Genomic DNA, 26230 nt, shown 5'->3' with positions numbered 1-26230 from the left:
ATGGAATTAGCCTAGAATTACCATATATTGACATTAGAGGTTCTTCTACATATCCTGCACGCGAACGTGTAGCATTATAGAAATTTAGAACACCTTACATTCGAAATGAGCCTGTACCCTTACCAGTTCCTGCAGTATAATATGGGTCTGGATGATTGCAAACAAGTACAAATAATAATACAGTAAAAATGCCATGCTCGTGAAATAACTATTGTACCGCGGTGATTCCCATATGAAACTTCCTCTGGCATTTTATGCTCAGATTAACACATAATACATTTCTGTGCACTCTGTTGAAACAGCATTCGTCTACCGTGGTGAGTAGCCTTTTGCAGTTTCCTTATTCGTTTATTTTGCTCTTCCATCTTATATGCAGCAACCGAAAGCTTTTTTTCACATCGGCCAAACGATTTGGTTGAGTTGGTTTGCGCAAAGCGTTGAGATTTTATCTCAATATACTTATAATACAGTTTTGCAGCTTTACCTTGCACACAGTTGTTTGCTGTCGTCGAGGTAGCAGCAGGTAGTGTGGACGGTTTTACTTTTCCTGATTTGGTGTGAGCAATTGAAAAAAAAGTTTTTGTCGTTTAGTTCAGTTTACAAAGTGGTATGCGGATATTTGTTTGAAAATAGTACGCGGTAACTTTTATGCTAACAATTGCCTATAGCTTATAATCGTAGTTAATTTGGGAAAATCATATTCGTAAACAGTGCACCGTAACATTCAACAATGTGCAATTGATAAAAAATATATAATCCAATGCAAAAATAGTGTACATAAACTGGATGCTTTACCGAAAACCATGATATACCGATTTGATCAAACGAACATGACGAACGACCTTAAAAGTGATTTTTGGACTGAACCTTTGTGTATTTCTTGCAGTTTTGTAGTGACCTGTAGGCTAATCATAATGACAACAGATTTGACTTTCTCTAAAATATATTTTTGGCAGAATTAGTGACACAGTGAATTTCAGAGAGTGTTTCAACTTTTAATCATTATCGGTTTGTAACCGGTGGAATTGTTTTTTCAACGCCTGAGTAAGTTTAAAAGCAATCCAGGAATCATTTTAAAAAAAAGAAGAAACTTCTGTAATTATATTATGACAGCCGTATCGGGACATGGATGTTCGACGACATTTTTTTTTAATTTTTGACCTTCCGGTTCTATAGGAAGTTATTAGCGACAAACAGTTTGCAGTAAGGCAAGTTGGGATGATTTGGGCATCCGGGGTGAATTGGATCACCCATTTATCTCTAAAAGTACGACTTAACTTGATTTTGTCATCTTCTTTTATTGTTGAATCGAATGCATATAACGTAAAAAAACTTTGGTAAAATTTGACAGATTTTTTTTTTATCCAAAATATATATTTTTATTAAGGCTCATATGGCGTCAGCCTAATATGTAACCGATTACTCGCGGTTGGCTCGAGGTTAGTATTACAAGTGTTCTCATAATTGGGATGTTGCAGTCTTCATTGCTCTGTACGTGTGCCCGACACGGGATACTTCCTATTGGGATGCAACTGACCGTTAATCAGCAACGCCCCCCTAGTCTGCACCCCATATCTAGCGTGGTGCGTCTTTTACGACTCGAGGAATCCAGGATAGAATGATCACTAGTCGGCGCAATCATCAGCTCGTGTAGAGTTGTCATGAGCGGTACAACCTTTGGCTCTTGTTGAATCATCAGTGGACTGCACAACCTTTGGCCCGTGTATCTGTAAAGAGTGTGTGTATGTATTGCCGCGACTAAGTAAAAGTTTATAGATCGGATAGGAGGGATATGAAACAGGGACACAACGAAGGAAACATCATTAAACGTTGACATCGGCGTTTCTGAGGAACAGGTATAGATGGAGCAGAAGATCAGGATCACGGCTACCTAAGATATCCCGGACGGGGATATCCGATTGTCTGCCTTGTGCCCTCAATGCTCTGGAGAGCTGAGAGCGGGCAGCATGGAACCGGATACACGACCAGACAACATGCTCGATGTCGTGGTGAGATCGACATGACTTGACTTGATCGATTTGAAAGATGGTGGTAGAAAATTTGACAGATGGAAGTAGAAAATTTGACAGATGGGTGTAAAAAGGTAGGAACAAAGCAAGCATTTGATTGCAAGAAAATGTAGGGGATGTGTGTAATACGGTCAGTGGAGGTAATATGGACAGATGGTTGATTTTTGAATTTAACATTTCTGTTAAAGAGAACACCTTCTACATGTTATTCTATAATACAAGCTGCTCCAGCAAACGTTGTTCTACCATATATTTGATTTCCAGTGACTATTTTGAGTGTTGAATAAAACATAACTAATGTATTGTAAGTGTATTTGAATGTTTTGCCTTTCTATAAATTTAATGTAATCGATGAAAAAGAACGAATAAAACGATTTGAATGAAAGTTTGTATTGTTCTTGAGTCAATTCATGTCATCAACCTAACTGACATGTTTGATCTCTTAAAAGTTAAATGTACAGATAAAAAAGACATATTTTTTTGTCGTAAAGTAGAAAAATGAAACAAATAAATCTAATATTCATTTTGCTTAAATGCTGTCTCGTTATTGGAAAATTGGCTTATCATTTTCAAGATGGACTGCTAAATTTATAACTGATAGGTCTCGTTCATGAATTGCGAAACCAACGATACGCTCGACAACTTTAATGTAGCAACCTTTTTGGAACCGCATTATTTCGTCGTTCACATCGGTTCACAATCAAGGAGTATTCACATCGGTATTCTAATTATGAAACACAGCCATATTGCTTCCTTTATTCACGGATTTGCAAATGTATTAATTGCTCTTACCCGATCTGTAGAACTCATCATTAATATAACCATTGAATGTTTTGCTCAGCTGAGGTGAATATGGTACCACTCAACGATTTTCAATGTCAATGTTTTTATCAGTATTTCTTCGTTGATATATTGGATATCCGCCTACGCTAGTGATCGTGTCGTTGGTGAAATATCTAGGAAAATGCTTTGTACATCCTGTCCTGTCCATCTGTCATGCAAGGCGAGAAAAGTTTCTAATCACCACATGGGCCATGAACCATGCTTGTGATAACAGTATCGAACCATTCATATCCCGGAATCCGGTTGGTTTGAAACTCGAAATCTCTTTAAAATCTTTATCAGATTGGCACACCGATTGCAATTTTCAATTGTTGCAATTTTAATATCCATTAAAACTTTGGTTCACAAAAGTGGAACACGAATGTTAATGTTGTCTTTGTCGAATCGCGTGGTTAGATAGCTACATTTGCACATCTAGATTGGACTCGATTCGAACGGGTTACAGAATACGAAATTGCTATCCGTTCGAGTTATTATGACTCGATCGGTTTTCAAAATACGGGTGAGTAGCAAATCAGTAATAAATTTCTGAAGAAAGTATACTATTGATTTTCTCATTGCGTATTTTATGGATTAACCAAACTAAAAATGTATGTTTGAGGCAATCCTCGTTCTTTTGTTTGAACACACGCGCCGTAATGCCTTGCGTTTTGGCCGGGCAATAGCAAAGAATGTGTCGGCTTTGCTTCTGATAGCGTCTCGCAAGGTAATGCATTCTTCCTCACGCCGTTTTTGTTGACTGTGTCGGAAAAATCCAATTCCAAATTATTGTTTCCTCTTCACAATCCTTCACAATTTCTCGCGTCACTGAGCAGTCGCTTTTTATTATTCTAGCAACGCCTGCGCATTGAATCTACACACGTGCTCTCCAGCAGGTGTTTTATCGGGATTGATGACAATAGCGTGTTTGTCATTTTATGAACCGAGCAAGTTTGTCATTTTATAAACCGAGCAAATTTTTTTTTCAAGCCTGCCGGCGATACGCTTGAGTTCAAATGAAGTGAGGTTACTTGCGAATGTGTGGATTAAAATTCGATGTAGCGAGCCATCTGTCATTTAACAATATAAATGAATTCGTTCTGTTTGAAAAACGAACGACGGTTAAATTATTTGAATATTGTTTATACAAAAATACTAATATCTCGATTAAAAATAGGGTATGGTGGTTGAAATTTGTGGTTCAATGTATTGTTCGAGGCCAAATTTAAGAAAAAAAAATATTCAGATTGTTTTTTCTGCATAGGGCCAACCTAATTGGTATTAAATATATAATAATCGGCATCCTAGCGATATCGTATATAGACTACAATCTATTCTCATGCCTACAATTTTTTTGTGCATAATTTCATCAAAATCGGTCAATCCGCTTCGGTGGAGTTCGGTAACAAACACCGTGACACGAGATTTTTCATATATATAGACTTGCTGACCCGGCAAACGTTGTTCTGCCATTTAAATAAAATTATTTCTAGTGAATATTTTGAGTGTTAAATGAAACATATGTAATGTGTTGTAAACTTGTTTGAAAGTTTCAACGATCTAGAAAATTATTCGAATTTGATCAACAAAACAGAACGAATAAAAAGATTTGAACGAAAATGTGTATAATGTTTCTTGATTTAATGTATTGACATGTTTGATCTCTTAAAAGTTAAATGTAAAGCAAAAAAATTGGTGCCTCGGTGGAAAACACGCGCTTGCCGCTATCAAGATGGACGGCTGGATTTATAACTGTTCATGAAATGGGAACAACGATACGTCAGACAACTTCAATAGAGCTGATGTACCTGGCTGGTAGCGCATTATTTCGTCGTTTTCATTCAATAGAGTATTCACATCGGTATTGGTATCGGTATTTAAAATACATCCATATTGCATCCTTAATTTACGGACTTGCAAATGTAATTAATGTTTTACATTGAATTGCAGAACTCAATATTAAGATGAACATTGAATGTTTTGCTTAGATGAGGCATATATGGTACTGCCCAACGATTGTCAGAGTCAATGTTTGCATTGTTGATTTTTTTGGATGATTGTCTACCATTGCCAGTATTTCTATGTAGATGTATTGGACATCCGAATACGCTTGTGATCGTGTCGTTGATGCCATCTTTAGGTAAACGCCTTGTACTTATTACATCCACCATGCAAGACAATAAAAATTTCAGATCCGCACATGAGCCATGTTTGTGGTAACAATATCGAACAGTCACCCATATCCCAGAATCCGATTAGTTTGAAACTCGACTTCACGATTCGATCGAAATCATCTTTTGCATTCTTAAATCCGTTCGTCTGTAATTCAATCGTTCTATGTAAATGTGACAACCTTGCCTTGTCGCAAAACATACGTCAAAATGATTCATCTGTATTTGTGGAGCAATTTACTCTCTATCAGATTGGCGAACCCGAAAACAAACTCGAAATAATGTTTGCAATGATTCATTGAAAATGATTACTCGATGTCGTTTGAATACATAGAATACATAGTCCTGACCCTAACTTTACTTTTTTTCTTCTATAAATTTTCTTGCATTTCCACCATAACTTTATATATAACATAAAGTCATCACAGGACTTTATATTATAGATAAAGTATCTATAATATAAAGTCCTGTGATGAGTATTTTTTATCTTTTTCGTGCAGAATATGCATTTCGGCGGGTCGTTACAATCTCTTTCGACGTCTTCATATTCGCCACATATTATTCAAAATCAGATATATGCGGAACCGCTCTACCGACTTTTCTCTCGCTTGAAGATTATTGGTAGTGTAGTGTCTGGTAATCTGGTATGCTCGTTGTACCGCAATTTTTAAAATATAAACTTTTTTCATAACCAGTCTCGTTATTTAATAGCCATACCTCGTATGAGACGCGTATGAGATCTCCTTTAAAGATTTTTCGTTCGTTTTATTTTGCAGATAAGGTTTGCATTAAAAAAAATGAACTACACATGCGTGTAGGCATGTTTTTGAGTTCTTTCTACGTTTTATTTATCATTTTATTTACCTTCTCAATTTTCGCCACAAAATTGTTGTAGTAGATCTTACGCTTCAGGTTTGCCCATTTTCGATGGGACGCAGCTGGGGGACGTTGGGCGGGTTCGCCGACTTGGGAACCACACCGATATTCAGCTGCCTCATCTCCTCTAACGATCGCTTCGAGTAATGGGCCGACGCCAGATCCGGACAGAACACCGCGTCTTCGCTCTTACGGTATTTCTTGATGAACGACGCAACTTCCGGCAGGCAATTCGTACTATAAGTTTCCCCTTTCACGGTTCACGCTAAATAAAAGCGGCTTTGACATCCCCTTCTCGCTGATTGTCAGCCATAGCAGCACCTTTTTGGGGAAACCATTTTTTGAAATAAACTTTACTTTGGAGCTCACTTCCTTCGTGGGGGAAGCAAAATACGAAGTGCCCTGCCAGTCGTTGCCATCCAGGGTGAGATAGGTTTCTTGGTCCATCACAACCGCCACGTCGCGATTTGCCGGGAAAATCGACTTGACCATCTTATGCAGCCGCTGCCGCTGTGTATTTTTTTTTTTTATCTGTATTATAGTGATTTTCAACTCATTTGGCTGGTTCGTCACTTTTACTTCCATTTTTGGAAGAATGTCGGGAGTGAGAATTGAACTCGTGACCTTCAGCGTGAGAGGCATGGATGTTACCACTACGCCAGATCGCCTCCACACCGCTGTGTAGCTCCGAGACTATTGGACGGGACTTCCGGAAAAAATCATAACTTAAAACCCAAAAATAACACCTCTCTGGTATTTGAATATATTATGTGACAAAATCTCAGCTTTCAGGAAAAAATATGAAAAAATATGGCGCCCTTGGTCCCGAAACGATGTAAGCTATAAAAAACAAACATAATCAATAATTACGAAAACAAAATCCATTTTAATTCAGAATGTAGTATTTTTTCAAACAAGACTAGCTCATTGGCTTTAATTTGATATGTTGATCATCTGAATCGGTCCAGTAGATCAAAAGTAATGATTTTTTGTAGTAGAAAGAATGGGAAAAAAAGTTTTTTTGGACCATCGTTAACTTTGAAAAATCATAACTCAAAAACGAAAAAACGCCTCCCTGGTTTTGAGATATGTTATGTGAAAAATTCTCAGCTTTCCAGAAAAAATATAAAAAAAACTATAGTGCCTTTGATCCCGAGACTATGAAAACAATAAAAAACGAATACAATCAATAATAACGAGAGCAGAATTAAAATTTCCTGCAAGTATAGTTTTTTTTTCAAAAAAGACCAGGAGATTGGCTTTAATTTGATATGTCGAACTTCTGAATCGGTCTATTAGTCCAAAAGTTATGAATTTTTGAAAAAAGTAATTTTTGGCAAAAATGTGACAAAATGTTTTTTTTTGGACCACCCTAAAATGGAAATGATCACCCTAACAAAAAATAAAAAAAATACGGGTCTCATAATTTGCGATAAAGAATAAAACTACCACTTTTGACGAAAATCTGAGAACCACTATATATATATATTAGGGTGGCAGCGAAAATGGTTATGTCAAATTTCAAAAACCGACCATGTACATTTTGTTTATTGCTTCAAAAAATGATCTGTGTAAAGTTTCAGCTCAATCGGACATGATTTAGGGGTGCCTCAAATCGCTCAAAGTTTTGATCTTTTGATTCCCGAAAATCTTCCAAGGGAGGAGTGAAGGAAATTTAGAAAATCGAATTTTTTTTATTGATGTCAAATGACTTAAAAATGCATGAAACGTCGAGATCTGGTGTCATCTCGAAAAAAAATTTTGGCCGAAAATCGACCTTTTGGGACAGCCTGAGAGGCAATGAAGTTTAGAAGGGTGACATATTTTCTTCGGGAAACAATGTTCACACTTACATTCATCACACTCAATTCTCAAGCTTATCTTATATCTAATATGTATTTACATTTCACCCTATTCTATTGTTAGTGAGAAGCTATTTGATTTGTCGCGAAGGAAAAGGAAAAGGAGAATATAAGGATATAAAGACAATCAGACACGGAGAGCTCGTAATACTTGATTGTTTTTTTTTCATAGTTTACGTGGTCTCGGGATAAAGGGCGCTACTGGATTCAGGTAATCAACACATCAAATTGAAGCTAATGAGCTAGCATTCAAATATTACTTTGAAATTTTCACCAATATATGATAAGCATGAGGAAAACAAAACGATGTCGATACATTACAATAATGATCACTAGTAACTACCATTTGAACTATTGTATGATAATATATCTACCTTTTCTCTGAAATTTTCTTTTCACTGACAACATATAATTATTATTCCAACGAATTAATGTTTCTATTTAAGATTGTATCTTTTTTCGTTAAGCCAAGATTCAATTGAAGTCAGCTCGAATCGGGTTTCCTATTTCCCGCGAAATCATTGACAATTCTTGTCTTCCTATATGGTTGCCCTTACTACTGATGAATAAATTTGATTACTTTATGTAGGGGAACCGCGGGTAATACGGACAGTGGGGATAATATGGACAGGTGGTTGATTTTTATAGTTACATTTTGAATTCCAAATTTCTGTTAATGAGAGTACCTTCTACATGTTATTCTATAATATTTAAGCCACCCTATGGCAATGAATACTGATCAAAAGTGAAAAGGGAAACAAAAACCGAAAATCATGAATGATGTTGCTTCGATATTAAGCGTTTTGAGTGATTTATTATCAAAATTCAATCGCTGATAGTTACATTTCGATTTGTGAATTAACAGAGAAGCGATATTAGGTATGTTGGGAAAAGTGAATCCATTTTTGAGTGGAAAATTTAAATTATTGAAAAATATTGTACCGGTGGGGTAAAACGGACAGTTGCCAGTGGGAGCGAGATGGACTGTGAAAAGTCTGTTTAATCTGTTCCTAAGGAATGCCCTGCGTCTATAAATGGAAATCAAATCGCGAAATGTGGACTGTTTAGAAGCTGACTGGAACCAAAAACCAAAATAGTCGAGGGTCTGTCCGTTTATATTGCTGAAAAGCACGATATCATTTCTAGGTGGATTAATTCGATTTTTTCATAATTCAAAGTACATTCGTAATGAGTTCAGACCTTGGTTGAATGAAGTTATTCCTCTCGCGATCGATAAGCCTCTACGCTTCATATATTACAAACCTGTCCATATTACCCCCACTATATGTCCATTTTACTCGCACCGAAAAAAAATGTTGCATTGCGTGTTGCATGTCTTTTTAATTGAACAATTAGGTAGATAGACAGTATATTGAATAGCAAGAAACTGCATCAAAGTTTTGGGAAACATGAGTTCCAAAAGATATAATTGAAGTTCTTCTTAACATGTCCGTTTCACCCCCACCTCCCCTACTTAGTACCCATTACATTTTCAATCCTTGGGTGCGTAGCTATAAACTCGAGGAAAAAGGAAACAGTACCGCCCCTAACGAGGCACTTATGCTACCATCGTATTTCTCAGAAAAAAAATCAACACCTAAAGAGTTTATCGTGACGATGTATTGAGCATAGAAGTGCGAAAGTAGATACTAAGCAAAAAAATTAGGCAGTATCATTAATCAGCTGACTAGTTATGTCTAGCGCGCCTTTTTTTCGCACAGAATGTGTGGACTTTCTTCACAAACTCATTCCAACATAACATAAAAAGAGACGGATTATTATTTCAGAGTTGATTTTGTTGTGTTGGCTAATAAAACGCTAGATGTAAAATGTGGGTCAAACGCAATGAGAAAATGTGACAAAAGGAAAATGAAACTCTGTGTTTTTTTCTGTTCGTTTATATCTGAAAGTTCGAAGGTCTTGACATAAGGTCTCACCGACAACGTTATTTGTCAATAAAAAGTAACAATTATAAACGCGCGGCATTGACGGTGGTGTAGTGTTGAACAAATCCGATATCATTAAAATTATAGTCTAGCTATCTACTCAGCAAGACTATAATGTTAATTATATTGAACTTGTGCAATGCTCATCTGCTTTGTGAAAAGAGTTAATTATCCAAAACTTGTATATAATGTTTATAACCTATGCAATAATCACGTTACACTGTATCAACAAGTTATCAGTATAACAATAGCTCTGATTTATATTGATTGGGAAAACAATCTAGAAACGTTACATTCATTTTGGAAGGTAACACAACATTTACTAATTTGAAACCAGCTTTACCCTCGACAGCACTTTATGATCAGACTGAGTGGTTCATTTTTGTCACACTTCAACTAGTTCGCCCAACCTACTAATATCAAATTTGCTTCCGCCTGTAGTGAGAAAAGAAAATCCAGAACTATGGGAAAATCATGTGTTCTAGGATATATTCCAATCGTTTTTATTTTTCATTTTTGACAGATATGATACTCCACTGACCACTTTGTCCCCAAACAACAAAGATTATTACGCATAGCAAAGATTATTGCTATGCGTAATAATCGCTGAAATTAAACAAAATATCCTTTCACCTCTCCTAGAATATTGGAACAGTCGTCCAAACTGTTGATTTATCGAAAATATCGGGTCAGAAAAACTAAATTTCACGAGAAATTCCTTAAATTCTAAACGCACGAAACTACGGCCGAATGGCTACCGAGTGAGCGTTTTTTGTTTTAATTTATATTTTGACATGCAACAGCTCCACTGAAGTACAGGGTGACTCAAAAGTCATGAAATTCATCAAACATAAGGTGTCAATAGTCACTACCAAACAAGCAGGTGACCATTTTGCCCCCACTACCCGTACTTGGTTTGACGCTGGCCGTTCTCTACACTATCGGGAAAAATTATTCATTATCATTAGTTCTCACATTATCGTTAGTTCTCATAAGTTCTCAACCCTGTTCCTAACTTTCATGAAATTTCGAAGATATACATACGTATATACAACAAAATTGTCCATATTCTCACTATATATACATGTGGGTAATCATCGCGAATTTTTTTCTGCTTTTCGGTCTACTTTAATTTCAGTAAAAAACATTGAAAAACACTTCTTCGTAGAACATTTGGACGAATAATTCCAAAAACTGTACATTGAATTGTGATTGAACTGCATTTAAGTTTGGGGAAACATGAGTTCCGAAAGATATAACTGAAGTTCTTCTTAACCTTTCCTACGTAATGATAAATTTGGGCTAAACCCAAATTCCGTTTTTATAGAAAAAAATAAAATGAAATTAATTAGTTAAAGCCCTTGGAGATAATGATGACAGTGATTCTCGGAAAAGTTGATACGTCTCGTAGAATTTATATTTTGGAGCGATTCATTTATCGCAATATTGGAGGGAAATGTTATTTTGCAATAATTCCGGAAAAAAAAAATATTTTAATCCGAAATTAATCACAATACTACTACATTACTACACCATTACATTATGATGGCCGTCTCGGGTTTGAGCAGATGAATTTACCTGAAATCCGAAATGTTGAGCTGTATAAATTCCTTATTTAAATATAAATGTAAGCTTAAACAATGGTACATAAGAGGTGAAGGTTGATAATATCGCACAATACATTTATAAACAGACTCTTTATATAATTAACAGTCTTTCTCTTGCCTTTGAATTGTTTTTCATTCAGTGTGACCTGTGACTCTGCATTTTATAATTTTTCAACGAGATCAAGATTAAGCGAGATCAAACTCAAACTCAAATAGTGGTATGTTTATTATGTATTAAATTTGATGGTGCTCTGAAGTATAACCGGAGATCAGATCACGAGATCCATCATGTAATTTGCCTTTGAATTGATATGTTATGTGAATCTTGCATCTATTTAAATTTTGCGCTGATGGTCGAGCGCTTTTTGTATATAGAACCGGAAATGGGAAAAATTTCATGCTTCCCTCTCATCACGGTTGTTTGGAAATTCAAAAAAAAAAGAGTTATTTTGTTTTGTTGCGATTCATAGATTTATAGTTTTGTTGTGATTCACACGTGTATTTATTTTTTATTTAGCTTATTTAACCTATCGAGATTTACACATAACATGTATATTTGAGGAAAATTAAGGTGTAATTATTAGAGATGGGCAAACCGTTCACGAACGGTACAAACGAACTAGTTCGCCGAAAAGAGTGAACGAACGGTCGTTCTTTTTCAAACAACGGCAGTTCTCCCCACGAACTGATTGCGAGCGAACGGTTTGTGAACGAACTGATTCCGAAAGAACGGTTTGCGAGTGAACTGTTTGAGAGTGAACTGATGGAGAGTGAACTGTTTGAGAGTGAACTGATGGAGAGTGAACTGCTTGTGAACGAACTGATTGAGAGCTATTGAGAGTGAACTGTTTGGGAACGAACTGTTTGAGAACGAAGTGTTTGCGGGCGAACTGTTTGCGAACGAACTAGTGCAGCTGAACAGATTTGCGTTGGACGGAATGGACAAATATAACGAGAACGTTTGTAAGGAAAATAAAACGATATTGTCATGATGAGCAAAATGCATCTGACGCAGGGTTTATTTTGTTAATGTATACTCAATTTTGTGTTAAAAATTAAATTGAATTTTCGTAGTTTTAAAAGTTTATTTTCAATTGCATGTATTCTTTCAATTCCGTGTAACATTCATATATTTCCTGATTATCAGGAAAAAAAAATCTGGGGGAAGCTGGGGCGATTCATGAACTAGGTAAACATAAAATCTCATAGTGAGGGCAAAGTTTTTTCGTTACTTTCAATTCATTGTTTGGCCTATTGCGTATACGTGTTCGCGTGATTGTTTGTATGATTGATTGTTAGTGAAAATCGCTGCTGATTTTTCCCCTGAATGAATATTATGAAATATGATCTTACATGGAACCTGTGTGTTGTCCAAAAAGAGAATATGAAAAATTGCACATATTTTGTGCACATCAAATTATTACATAAACTTTCTTCGGTCGACATATTTTCACATACAGTTTGCGACTTTTAAAGAAGAAGCAGCTTATCTTTCCCCACTAAATTTTAAAAATATAAATCCCATACGTACACTATCCAATCCAACGATATCAATTAATAGCTGTCTATTGATGTTGGGTTCCAGCTAACATTCTATGTTGTTCTTAATACCGCTGAACGAAAGAGCGAAAGAACGGTTCAAAAGAACTGATTCACTTAGATGAACGATTAATGAGTGAACCGTTCATCAAAGTGAACTGTTTTGCCCATCTCTAGTAATTATGCTATACAGCACGTAACGTAACAGACACGGCACGTTTCATGAAAAATACATATCATTATAATATAAAATTAACTTCAGTCGCAATTTCCTTATAAGATTTTTCCACATTTGCAAAAAAATGTGGCTTTCGTGCACATAAAATAGGTGTTCGGTGTAAAAGTTATTTTCATTCATAATTTTTATTTTGAAAATGTGTTCATTCCGCCTGTAAATCCATTGTAATGATTGTCGCTCCCCAAACTCGTGATACGAAGCTCAATGTCGTCAACGCGAATATACCTTTGCATTCTAAAAACAAATATCTTCGTTCAGTCTGTGCTGCCGGTCCGTACTGAGAACCCGCAGTGTCTGATAATATAAATATATCATGTATTAGTCGGCCCGTGCCGGTACGTGTCTGTTACGCTACGTGCTGGATAGTATAAATTTACTCCATTTTAAAAATACGGCAGTAAAGTTGAGCCACGTGTCGCTCTCTAGGGACTGCCGTTGAGCTTTTCGTTAGAAAAACGTTGATCACTGTGACTGACTATTACAAAATAAGGAAATATGAAAAAAAAAGTTTGTTTTCAGGTGTTTACACTATGTTACTGCTTTCTAGTCGAATTTCTGACTATATTCTTTTTATACAATGAATATCCTTGGGAGCGTGGACCGACACTGATATTGTGTAAATGCTCTTGATGCGTAGCATCAAAATGGAAAGCGTAGCACGAACAATTCGGAGCTCAACGTGTTAAAGCACATAGCATATATGATAAGGCCTACAGCGTGCGCGCTCTGTCGAAAGCAACTTAAAGGTTAGGTTGAACCAGTGATTTTCAACCGGTGGGGAATTTGGTCATTAAAAGGAGGGAACTGTGCTTGAAACTTTAACTTTATTGGATACACTAAAATTTGCGATCCTCGGCAAACATTTCCAAATCAGAAGTGTAATATTCAATCGAACTACTGCGTAATGTTCAACAGACTTTCGTCAGTGGATGACGATGGAACAGACGACGAAACAGTACAGAAGACGATTAAAAAGGAAATTGTACAGTATTTGTCAACACTTTTTACAACTAATTATACTTGAAACAGATTTACCTTATAACAAAAAATAGATTTGGACATGGTTTGAAATGCCTTCTGACTGGCAGTGACGAAAGTTTCGGATCAATTTCAGAACAAACTCATAGATCTACAAATGATCGATTCATATCCTGATATGCGGAATAAGCGAATCTGTATATCCTACAATGCTGCTGATGGAAAGCACCGTTACCGAGTGGATATCGAAGACATGAGGTATACCTTTCAACAGCGTTCTCAAGAATTACGATTTAGGCGGAAAGCCTTCAGGCGCAGGCGCCATACTGACTTGCCAAACTTTATATACCTTTTTTGTAATCAGATACAAGTATAAAATAATTTTTTTTTGCGAATATGACATGAAAACCGTTGGTATTCTTACATTACTTTACTGATATGCTATAGACTTTTTTACAAAATACTGATAGGGGTGAAGCACTGGGATTAATTTTCGTAAAGGGCAATTGATTGATTGAGCAAAAAAGGTTGAAGACCATTGGTTTAGACGCTTCGGAAACAATTACTCCCATGCTGAAGATAACGAAAGTATGACATCATAACGTTTTTCTGACATAGAAATAAGATGCTACCAGAATGATGGCAAAAAGTGACGATACAGAATGATATTAATTATTTATTTAATTTATTCACTGTTCCAATAATACAACATCAACTTATTTTAAACATTGCACCTTACCGGCATTATCTAAATATTCATCATCATTGAAGATGAAGATGAAAAAAACTAATCCTTCTAAAATATTTCAGCTATCCTTAAACACCAGTAAGGTTCATCGGATACACGAATGGTTTTTGAGTCTGGACTTGATGTAATTGAATAGAATGGGTATTGAAAAGGAGAATGAACTGGAAGCAGGCGCAACAGCGCTTAGCAAATGGCTAACAACTCAACCACATCTCCCACAAAATCTTCGTAAGTATGAATAAGTAAATGAGATAACTAGTATATAGATCCACCAACCACTACGATTAGGTGATTTTGGATCGACATTTAGAAGATCGATTTTTTCCATTCAGAAAACAGGTCACGTTTTTATGAAATAATGTTAACGTTAATAAATATTTTGCTAAGAACGGATATTAACGATTTGCATACCAATCAGATCGGAAATTTTCTAAGATTTGTTTTATATGTCACTAGCTGACCCGGCAAACTTCGTCTCGCCCAAAATTTATTTTTTTGTTATCAATACCTTCAAACATTCACATTTTCTTACTATGATATTCTAATCGACCCCGTTGAATTTACTTTTTACTATAAAACTTCTAGTATTTCTAACAAAACTCATCATTATAATATGAGATTATTTTCAGACACAATTCTCGTTCAAGATTTTTCAGCCACTTGCAAATAACATGTTTCCCCGTTACATGGAATAAATGCTTTGTACAGAAAATATGATAGAATAAAGACTGCCCTAAATCGAACAATTCCTTCCTCGAGTTCTGCGACTAACAGCACTTGTCACTATGTAATTGTAGAACATATGGGAATTTAATTTTTCGAAATTTCCCTTTTTCCTTCAGAGTTTTCCGAAAATTTTCAATTGTCATGTTTGGTTGGAATATTTTTGGTTGAAATATGTGTAATATTTTTATGGGATTTCCAGAGGACTAAGGGGTGTCATACCATCATAGAAACCAAGGATGGAAAACAAGGGAGCATGATGTGATTTACGATTAATCGCAAACTGCACAGATCGCAAGCTGTGCAAACTGCGACTAACTATTAATCCTCACCCATCATAACCAAATGATTTTCTCTTGGTAACTCTGAGTTAACCAACGCATTGCTAGACTGAAGCTAGTTCGAATAATTGAGTTACTCTCCTTCCTCGTTTTATTTTCAACTCCTAACAAGAATTTGCTCCATGGGAATGAGTGTCTCTATAACGTACGCTTTACGATTCTCGCTCTCTCGTCCGGGCGTTCAATTTTCCTTTCCGAGCGCGTTTACTTCGATGAAACTGGGTAAAATAAAAAAATGCGCTACAGCAGATAGGACGACTTTAATGTTTCATGTTTCACAGAGTATTTCTCAGATGGTGTTTTGAATTAATCTACAAGAGACTACAAACAATAATCCCCCTCAAATCACTAATTTTATGAGTTAATGTAAATGCGTTATTGGCCAAGGCTATTACGACATCGAACACGTGGTCTTGCGAGATATATTTTTCCGCCAGCTCAAACACAGACCTATTTTTTCGGGCCCGAGTAAACTGGTGGCTAGAAAAGACCTTGATTACCTTGAATTAACCAAAAAATATAAATTAGCGCAAATATGTCAACATGTGTTTTTTTTTTGTGTAAGCACGTAAATATTTGCTCATAATTTTTTTGGATTGTGGAACTCTACATAATTTGTATGCAGATAGACTATCCACAATGTGTGGGGGGGGGGGGAATACTCATACAACTCAAATGGATAATGATTATCTGCTATCACAAAGCTGAGAAATTTTTTGACGTTTTGTTTTACTATTGATTCATTCAAAAAAAAAAGCTTTATTTTTAAATGTTTTCTTATCCTGAGACTGGCTCACCATATTGCACTGCTACTAAAACCGTAGGCTAACTTCAAGGATATTTTTTATTCATTTTCGGCGAATAATCAATAGAGTGCCGTGTATTGAAACATCAGAATAATAGCAAAAACAATATTACGATCATAAGGTGTTGGACAGGTTATTCAAGACGACTTTGGAATATCTGAACATCTGATCATCTTTAGAAAGGTTAATGACCTTCAAAGGATAAATTTATCTTGGGCACATTGAATTTATGTTCAAGACTTCCAGTCGGACGTTTATTCGCTCTGATAATAATTGTGTGGTCCTTACAAAGCATATATTCCAATGCCGTCAGTTCACTGAAATTCTTCGCATACCGTTTGATGATAAGGTAGGATGTTGAGAATCATTTGCTGCGATACCTATTGTTCCAACAGTATTCATTCGACAACATGAAGACTGAATACCTGAAATTAACCAGATTCAACCATGCAAATCTGCGGTCAAAGCAGTATGTACACTTGAGAGATGCAACAAGTTTGAAGGGATATAAAAAAAACATGAGTCGTTCGATAAATCTACTGCCACATATGTCGGAAGTCCACGATATATGAATAACATACGTCCATACTAATTCATTACATTTATTCGCAACGAAGAACGTAACCACAATTAATTGAATTAACCAAATATGTGATCCGTTTTATCTACAAAATAAAAAAGGGTCTGAAATTCAATCGAATTCGAAAGGTGTTTCGTGAAGTCACTAATTAAATTACTATTGGAAAAAATATTTGGAGAGAAATGTGAATGTTCAGAATTATTGGAATCTAAAAAACGATTTTGGGCGGGATGAGATTCGCCCAAATCTGCTGGTAATAAAATTAATCAATTGCATCCATTACCCGTCTGCTGTTTATCGGGCGGGAGACGACAGCAAAATAAAGTCGACACGAGACTGAGTCAGTCACTCACTGCGGTCAGTACAATAGAGAATTAAAAATCCCTCGATGAGTGTCGTAAGATTTCAGTTGATCGTCTCTTGTTACACTTTACGATCAAGAACTCATCATCCGTTCTATGGAATGGGATTAATCGTTTGTGGCTTGTGGCTCACGATAAAACTTGAGTAGTAGAAGTAATGCTTCGAGAGTTCAAGCAGTGGAGATTCCGCTTTCATATTGCTTTTTTGAAATCTTGGTAGCTCACCGTTCCAAGTATTCTCTCTGTGTACATATGAAGAATAAAAGAGCATCGCCTGCTGGGGGTGATTTAAAAACATCCGACTAGAGGAATATACTTATTCATTGATCGTTGAATGTGATTTTTTACCATCCCTGATAGAAACATTTCTTATACTCAAAAACCCTCACATCTCAAATTGTGCTTGATTAGTTCTCGAATTATGCAGAAGTTTGTGTTTGTGTGCCCCCTGTAATTTGTGTTTCATTTGTAGGGCAGTGGTTCAGTTTGCTTGATTAGTTCTTGAGTTGTGCAGAAATGTATGCTTCATTTGTAGTGTCTAACCACCATAAAAACATTTATTACACCCAAAAACCTCCGCATGCCAAATTTGGTTTCATTTGCTTGACTAATTCTCGAGTTATGCAGAAATTTGTGTTTCATTTTTATGGCAGCCCTACCTAAGAGAGGGGGGAGGAGTATCTAACCACCATAGAATCATTTATTGCACTCTAAAACCTCCACATGCAAAATTTGGTTCCATTTGCTTGATTAAATCTCGAGTAATGAGTTTCATTTGTATGGCAGCCCCCCCTTAGAGAGGGGGGTGGAGAGCCTAACCATCATAGAAACATTTTTTGCATCATACAACTTCCATATGTCTAATTTGGTTTCATTTGCTTGATTAATTCTCGAGTAATGAAAAATTTGTGTTTCATTTGTATGGCAGCACAAACCTCTACATACCAATTTTCATGTTGATCGGTTCAGTTGTTTCCGATTCCATAAGAATCAAACAGACAGACAGACAGCCAAACAGACAGAAACCCATTTTATATATATACATACATTACAATCCCATTTGATAAAAATTTGAAGCATTCCTATTTCTCCATACATTTGTGCGCTTTCCCGAACAGAGCTATCAATAACGGGCAACTTCTGCAGCCGCTAGAATAGAAACAACGAAGGGGGGTCGCGAAAAGAGAATATTTGCGAAGTAAACTCCACTCTTGCATAGTAAATAAGCTGTCGCTAGCGTATGGGTATTGCATCTCCTCTGAGGAAAATTCTCAGAATCTTTCTGTGCCAGAAAGAAAGGTCGCTTATTCTGCTCATTTTGTGTTTTATGTCTCCCCTAGGGCTGTGAACGCTAGCGAATATTTCACTTGAAGTGCATCTGGCATTGCAATCAACACAACCATCCGAGCCATGGTAAAGCAGGCGAAAAAAGAGAAAAGTGCAAATGATTTCAAGTCGCATAACATAAACATAAAATGTTATCGCATAAAAACATACTTATGTTAATGTTAAGTATTTTGGAATAATGTTACAATCAGTCACAGTGTTCTGGGATCGATACCAGGTGTCTTGGCCAGATTCCAGATCAGACAAAATTGGATTAAGACTATCTCGAATTCTGTATGGATCTTTTCACTGTTGTTCGAGCATCTTCAAACACTTTCGATGTTTGGTCGAAGAAAATCAGTTTTTAATGGTCTGCGTTGCTCTTTCAAGCTCCTACTTTTTCCAACGTTGTCTGCCCATCCTCTTTTTGTAATTCAGTGGCATCTGGAATCAATTAGACCAAAGAAAAGCCTCAATCATCTTATTTTATTGTGTCATCAACAAGTGTCCAACGCGTATGAGTGATAAATTTAAGTAGGCGTTGCTGTGTTCAATATGTCAAGATGTATACCACGTACAGTATTTGCGAATAGCATAATGTTTTAAAATTTTCGTTCTAAGTAAATTACTACTGAATCACACAGATTGATTCGAGAAGCTCAAAATATATCGATTTACGTCCAAATACCACTTGTTTGCATAGATGAATCACGATGATTTTTTATAGAATATTTAAACCAGTCGTTTTTCCACTTGTTTGATTAAATTTCATTTTCGTTTATACATCTTCTTGTCATATGGTCGGTGTTAAGTCAAACCGGACCGAAATCTTCGAAGATGAAAAATGAAAATCGACTCTCCTCTCACTAGCATCGCTTCGACTAGGAATACTTCGGCATTTGCCATCAACATGATTTGAATTGACTAGAAAATAAATGGACGGATGTTGAGAGTGAGGATGACTGATGAACTATTCTAGTCAATGTTTATTCTAATCGACGTGACTAATGAATACAAATTTGCCTCTTCATTTAACTTGACTTCAATCCACACTCTCACTCGCCCTGACATGAATCTTGCTACCCGCGTACATAATCTTATTTTTACGTCCATATAAAGCGAAACAAAACTTGATTTCTGCATTGAAGTCCATTTGACGGGGAGGAACGAAATGAGATAGTCGAGTCGTAGAGTGAGGTAGCAACTAAACGCGCGAATGACTGTTGAGTTATATTGACGAAAAAACTGTTGAGAGAAACCAAATCTCATTTCCAATTGAATACGAAGGCGAATTTCTTCATATTCCGCTGACTATCCTCAATTGAATATGACTTTGCCTAGCCCTGGACCGAGCTATGTGACATTTTTATGATTTCGAGAAAAACGAACTTTAGTGCTATAAGTGCTATAAGGGGGTTTCGTTGATCATTCAAAAGCATTTTGATCCGTTATTCCTGCTGTACGCTTGACTTTTCAAATCTGATAAATGTGGTATTCAATTTACAAAATGCTAAATCAACTAAATAATGTTCTGTATTCCACGCAAAGATAATGGATTTATTTTCCCCCAACCTAATACATCTTCATTTAGGCTCATTCTGCGTTAGCTGAACAGCGCCGAGAGTTGAATATTTTCACATTTACAACTGTGATACATGTTAGCAATCCGTAACCGATTCTACGCGGTGAACTTACAATAAATTTGTTGTTTTTTCATAATTTTATAGTGCATATTTTTCTGTAAGTATCCGACGCGAGATACTTTCTATTGGGAGGCAGATGACCATCATTCTCACATGTTCTCACTGCAGCGGGATGACAGCGTGGCGCGAGCGGAGCGTGCTCCAAGCGTATGACGCTTGCGATTGATTGTGTGTGTTTACATATGTGTTCCCTAGGGTGTCAATGAATGATGAATGTATGGGGAAAATCGACCCTAAAATTTCAAAAAGTTACCCCATACAATATGTTTACCACCTCAAAAAACACCCTATTCCAAATATCACCTCAAACGAACTTAAGGGAGAGAGGCTCAAAGCGGTCAAAGTTTGACATTTTGAAAATCGAACAATCACCCAAGGGGTTTTAAAAAAAATCTTTTGGTGCCAAATGTCTCAAAACTGTATGAAACGTCGAGATCTACTGTCATCTCGAAAAAAATATTTTTTGTCAAAAATCGACACTCTGGAACTTAAAAATCGACACTCTGGAACTGGAACTCTTAATCGACACTCTGGAACGAACACTCTGGAATTCGGGACGCAGTTACTTCAAAAAGTTGGACGCTACGCATTTCGCGCTCGGAATAGAAAAACTCGTACCACGCTATGAAAAATGCCTCGAACGTTACGGCGATTATGTAGAAAAATATAAAATAAAACGTAAATTACGAAAATCACATTGTTTTTTCTCCTAACTTAATTTTTCCGCGATTTCTGAGGCACTGAAACTTATTTTTTGAACGACTCATGTATATTGTATATAATATCTTAATAAATGATAATAAATTGGTTCAGCGGAATTTTGAAAAATGTAGATCAGCGTTTCTACACTTCATTGCAGCCCGTAGGCTGTCTTACTTACCAGATCCCGACGAAATTTAATTTCAGGAGCTGTCCGTAGCACAAAAATCTGTTGAAGATTCGGATCTGCCTTCTTGGTGATAACGTCCGATGCCAAATTGTGGGTTTATGTTTCGCTTTGGTTGAATGCAATTTTGTTTTTTTTACAATCTGCTACACAGAATTCTTGTTTTGGAGCTGTTGTCAATTATTCGAATGACATGGTCATTTTACAGTCGATAGCGTGGAGGCGATCTGGCGTAGTGGTAACATCCATGCCTCTCACGCTAAAGGTCACGAGTTCAATTCTCACTCCCGACATTCTTCCAAAAATGGAAGTAAAAAGTGACGAACCAGCCAAATGAGTTGAAAATCACTATAATACAGACAAAAAAAAACAGTCGATAGATTATTATTTTATGCATCCAATGGTGTAAGTCACTCAATTTTGAAAAAAATGACGCTTGGTTCGTTTTGGCAGAACCCCGACCAATTTTCCCTTCACGAAAATGTTTGTCCCACTACTGTCGGTTCATGTGAGCTTTGGCAAAACTCAAACGTCTTCCGATGTAAGATGGTGTAAGATGAGGAGTTTTAACCTTTTAAGCCCTCTTTATGTGAGGATTTTTTACGAAAATTTGACGAATTGTCACCCGAGCAGTTGAGTAGTTGAAATATTGCTTTATTTGCTCATGTGATTTTAAGGTATTCGAACCTGTTCTAGCTATTTCCCGCTTATCCCGGTCAGAGAGCTTCGATTTACGTGGAGCTCTCTCCTTCTTACTGTATCCTTGAGGATTCGCCAAATAATTGAGTACTACTTGATGGGATCGTCCCATCCGACGAGAAGTTTCTCTGATACCAACATTTTCTTGGTGAAATGCATCGATTTGTCTTTCTTCTCTCTTCGTGAGGACTTTTTCCCTTCGGAATTTTCCAGATTTAATTGATCAAAATAACTAAAACAACGGAAAATGTAACTGGTCTTATAGAAACTTGACAGTTGAAAATACAAAAATATTCGTTTACGCTCAGCACGCTTGCACACACACATATGGAAATCATGCAGTATATGGTAGTCACCAATACCTACACACTAGAATATAAATTGAAGCATTGTTTGTTTACCATGACACAAAGCAGCAAAATCATCACCTGGTCTTATAGAAGTTGGACAGAGTGTATTAGAAATTAAATTTGGGTCTACAAAAAACGCAATACGAAATTGGTGCAGAAAATTATTATTATTTATTATTTTTTATTCGTTTTAGATCCACTACTGTTACAACGATATGTTCACTCAACGAAAGGCGACTTGGCATATGCGGAAAAAATCCTTGTGCAAGGATATACAATACGTCAGAAAAACCCACATATTTTCGGCAACCGAGATCCTCTGGAAGCAAACGTACAAAGTATTCTCCATGCAATGTAAGTAAAGTAAGTAGTAAATACAAAAGCTACGTACAGGATGGAAACAAGACTGATTTGTGTCGGCTCTGTTACCGAGAAAAGGCAATGGGTGAGTTATATCTATGATAAAACCGCGAAGTTGACGTGGGACTACCGTTGGCTTAGTAATCATTTGTTTGTATTGAATAAATTATTTATTGAATGAAACGATTTTCGAATTCAATTGAATTTTACATATACGCTTTGTAAGTAAAAAGTTTGAACAAATATTAATATTGAACAAAACAAAAAATAATATTCATGCATTGTAATAGATTATGTTCTTCGTTACAAGTAAATTTGACGACCGTCCTTTTACGTTCGAAATGATGCCTAAGACTACCAAATTATGTGAATCTTCCATTTCAAACGATTATTGTATTTCACATTTCCCTCTGAAATTATTGCATCTCTCAAGTGTACGTACTTCTTGAGGTACGAATTTGCTTGATTTCATCAAACTAACTTATCATCAAACGGTATGCGTAGAAATTCAGTGAGCAGAAGATATGAAGGAAATCTTCCCATGCAGTCTTGAATAACCGAGCCAAAGCGTTGTGTTCGTACTCGCTTCTTCTTCTTTCTTTGTTTTTAAGAGGCTTTAAACTTTGCAGTTCATTCGCCTCTTCGTACTCGCTTTTGTACGTTTTAAGGTAATATTATATTATCAGGCACGTAGCGTAACCGGCACGGCACGTTTCATGCAAGACAAATATTATTGCGTGTGCTTCAAATGTGTGTGCGTATATATAGCGGAAAGGCTCCGGGCATACACAGCACGTGTCAGACAAATGCATGAAGGAATTCTCGAAAAGAATATTTTGCCGGTGCCGGCCACGAACTACACGGGCGAGTAGCACCATACATACAAATCAAACGTCGAAGTTCGTGGTATGGGTGCGTTCGTCGCTCTTCGGTACGACATCGGTTCAATCACCAGTAGTTACGCTTGTCAACGCGTATTAATTCTCCCGCTCCGAAAACAAATTTCTCCGCACCGTATGCGCTGCCGGTCCGTACAGAAAAGTTGCTTGCCTGATAATATGAATACATCATGTATTTGTCTGCCCGTGTAGGTACGTGCCGTTTACGCTACATGCTGGATAATATAAAACGCCCTTTAGACACACATTTCGGAATGCAAAAAAGGATGCGGGATGTTCCGTCTTCAACGGAAGATTGGGATTTGTATTTTTGTATTCAAAGCCACACACAAACATATTTCCCATCAACCGAGCGCGCGACTCACGCACATTCATGCAGTTTTCATTCGACCACCGATATACGACAATAACCGAAGCGAGAGGCAACACCAGCAGCAGTAATAACAACAGCAACATCAGCTCCATTAACCCAGATCACCCCGGCGATGAGTCACCCTTTCGCTGGGTGCCGAACTCTCATTGCATCGCATCAGAACGAAACGAGACACGAAGTGAAAACGTCTAAAAACTAAAAGTGCATCCGATAGAAGAGGAAAATATAGCGAACATTCATTTATTACAAATTGAGGTTAAACTTGGTTCTCAATAAAACGATTGTTCAATTCGCTGTGTGGCTTGTGGCGCCGTCTTGTTGAAACCACATATTGTCCAAGTCCATATCATCCAATTCGGGCCAAAAATATTCGGTTATCACTGAGCGGTAGTGATTATCATTCACAGTAACGTGCTGATCTTGGTAATCACGTAAGAAGTACAGTCCAATGACGACGCCGGCCCATAAACCGCATCAAACCGTATTTTTTCGGGATGCAATGATCACTCATTGAGTACATGTGGATTGCTCCCTGAACAATAACGCATATTTTGTTCATTGACGAAGCCATTCAACCAGATGAAAATCCGGATCAAGTTGTTGCTCAGCCCAATTCACAAACATACGACGATTCTGTTGGTCAAGCGGCTTCAGTTCTTGCGTCAACTTGATCATGTAAGGATGATAAGATCTTTTCGCAAAATTCGCCACAAGAAAGTCACAGAGATGCCCAACACTTGAGAACGACGTGTAAGAGACTGATTTGGATCTTCCTCAATTGTTGCGCTAGCGGCAGCAATATTCTCGACATACATTACACATTACGGGCACTTCTTTGTCTCACTGGCACGGGAACATTTTGTACTGATTAATTTTTTTCCACTAGACGCTCAATTGGTGATCTGGCAGGACGATTATTTTTCATTTTAATTTTTATTTCTCTATTAATTTCATCTGACTGTAAGCTGTCACATTGAAAATGGTAAAAAAGCACACTTAGACGTTATATATTGTACGAAGCACATTAAAACATGCAGTAGTCAAAACAAGGAAAACATCAACAACTTAAAAAAAATTTAAAAAAAACTTCACATAGTCCATCGCAGGAAGCGTCTTTTCCGGCATTCACTCTTGATCCAGTAATCCTCGTAGAATCCGAAAACGAAAAGCTTCAGCAGAGAGGTTGAAGTCGAAGTAACCATAAAATTCATTGAACCGGACTGACATGTAACGAATTGGGTCATGCAAGCTGTAGTTTACAAAACGGGATCCAAAATGAAAAAAAAAATCTTGAACGAAGTACTCTCTCAGGTGCATAAATATTAAGCTCCGCAAGAACACCAGGACTATCAATTTCGCCCAGTAACACCTTAGCTGCAAACATTGCCTGGCTAACCTTTCTTCTAGAACCAAGTGTTTTCAGTCCTAGCAGCTGACAACGGGCCTCGTATGGTGGTAGATTGTTTGGGTCATTCCACGGAAGGTTACGTAAGGCATAACGGACGAATTTTCTCTGAACGGCTTCAATCCTTGCAATCCACACTGTATGATAAGGGCACCAAACCACCACGCCGAATTCCAGAATCGATCGAACAAGCGTGCAGAACAATGCTTTCAAACAGGTAGGATCACGAAACTCGTCGGAGATTTTAAAGATGAATCCGAGTTGCTTGTTAGCCCTATTTATTATGTCCGAGTAATGCGGCTAAAACGTTAAGGCAGAGTCAAGCGTAATACCGATATGAATAATTTTTTCAACCCGCAGCAAAGGTTGAAAGTCGATCGTGTATACAAACGTTATTGGCTTCAGTTTTCGGTGAAATGTTATGACCCTGAATTTTTGCACACTAAGTGTCGGAAAATTTCTTGAGCACCACTCTACAAAGGTGTTTATCAGGTGCTGTAGTTGCATGCAATCTGCTGAGTTTCGAACTGTCATAAACATTTTAACATCATCCGCGTAGAATGACCGACTACCAATTGGAAGGATCAATCCGATCTCGTT

The 26230-nt window shown here is 36.9% G+C and overlaps 1 protein-coding gene across 4 annotated transcripts in view; it reads left to right on the top strand.

Annotated features, from left to right (window-relative positions):
* The first annotated feature begins 492 nt into the window (after positions 1-492).
* Positions 493-26230, top strand: part of LOC129777555 (alpha-tocopherol transfer protein-like) — a 41511-nt gene continuing 15773 nt past the window's right edge. The window contains exons 1-4 of one of the 4 annotated variants that reach the window (XM_055783884.1): positions 519-632; positions 887-1044; positions 14880-15045; positions 22788-22947. In XM_055783884.1, coding sequence (XP_055639859.1) covers positions 14955-15045; positions 22788-22947 — 251 coding nt within the window. In that variant the 5' untranslated portion in view covers positions 519-632; positions 887-1044; positions 14880-14954. Of the gene's footprint in view, positions 640-886; positions 1045-14879; positions 15046-22787; positions 22948-26230 lie in introns of all 4 variants that reach the window. The other 3 variants (XM_055783886.1, XM_055783888.1, XM_055783887.1) reach the window with 3 other exon arrangements.

The sequence above is a fragment of the Toxorhynchites rutilus genome, chromosome 3 (genome assembly GCF_029784135.1).
Source record: "Toxorhynchites rutilus septentrionalis strain SRP chromosome 3, ASM2978413v1, whole genome shotgun sequence".
Taxonomy (NCBI): Eukaryota; Metazoa; Arthropoda; class Insecta; order Diptera; family Culicidae; genus Toxorhynchites; species Toxorhynchites rutilus.
This window is presented reverse-complemented; position numbering and strand designations above follow the sequence as displayed.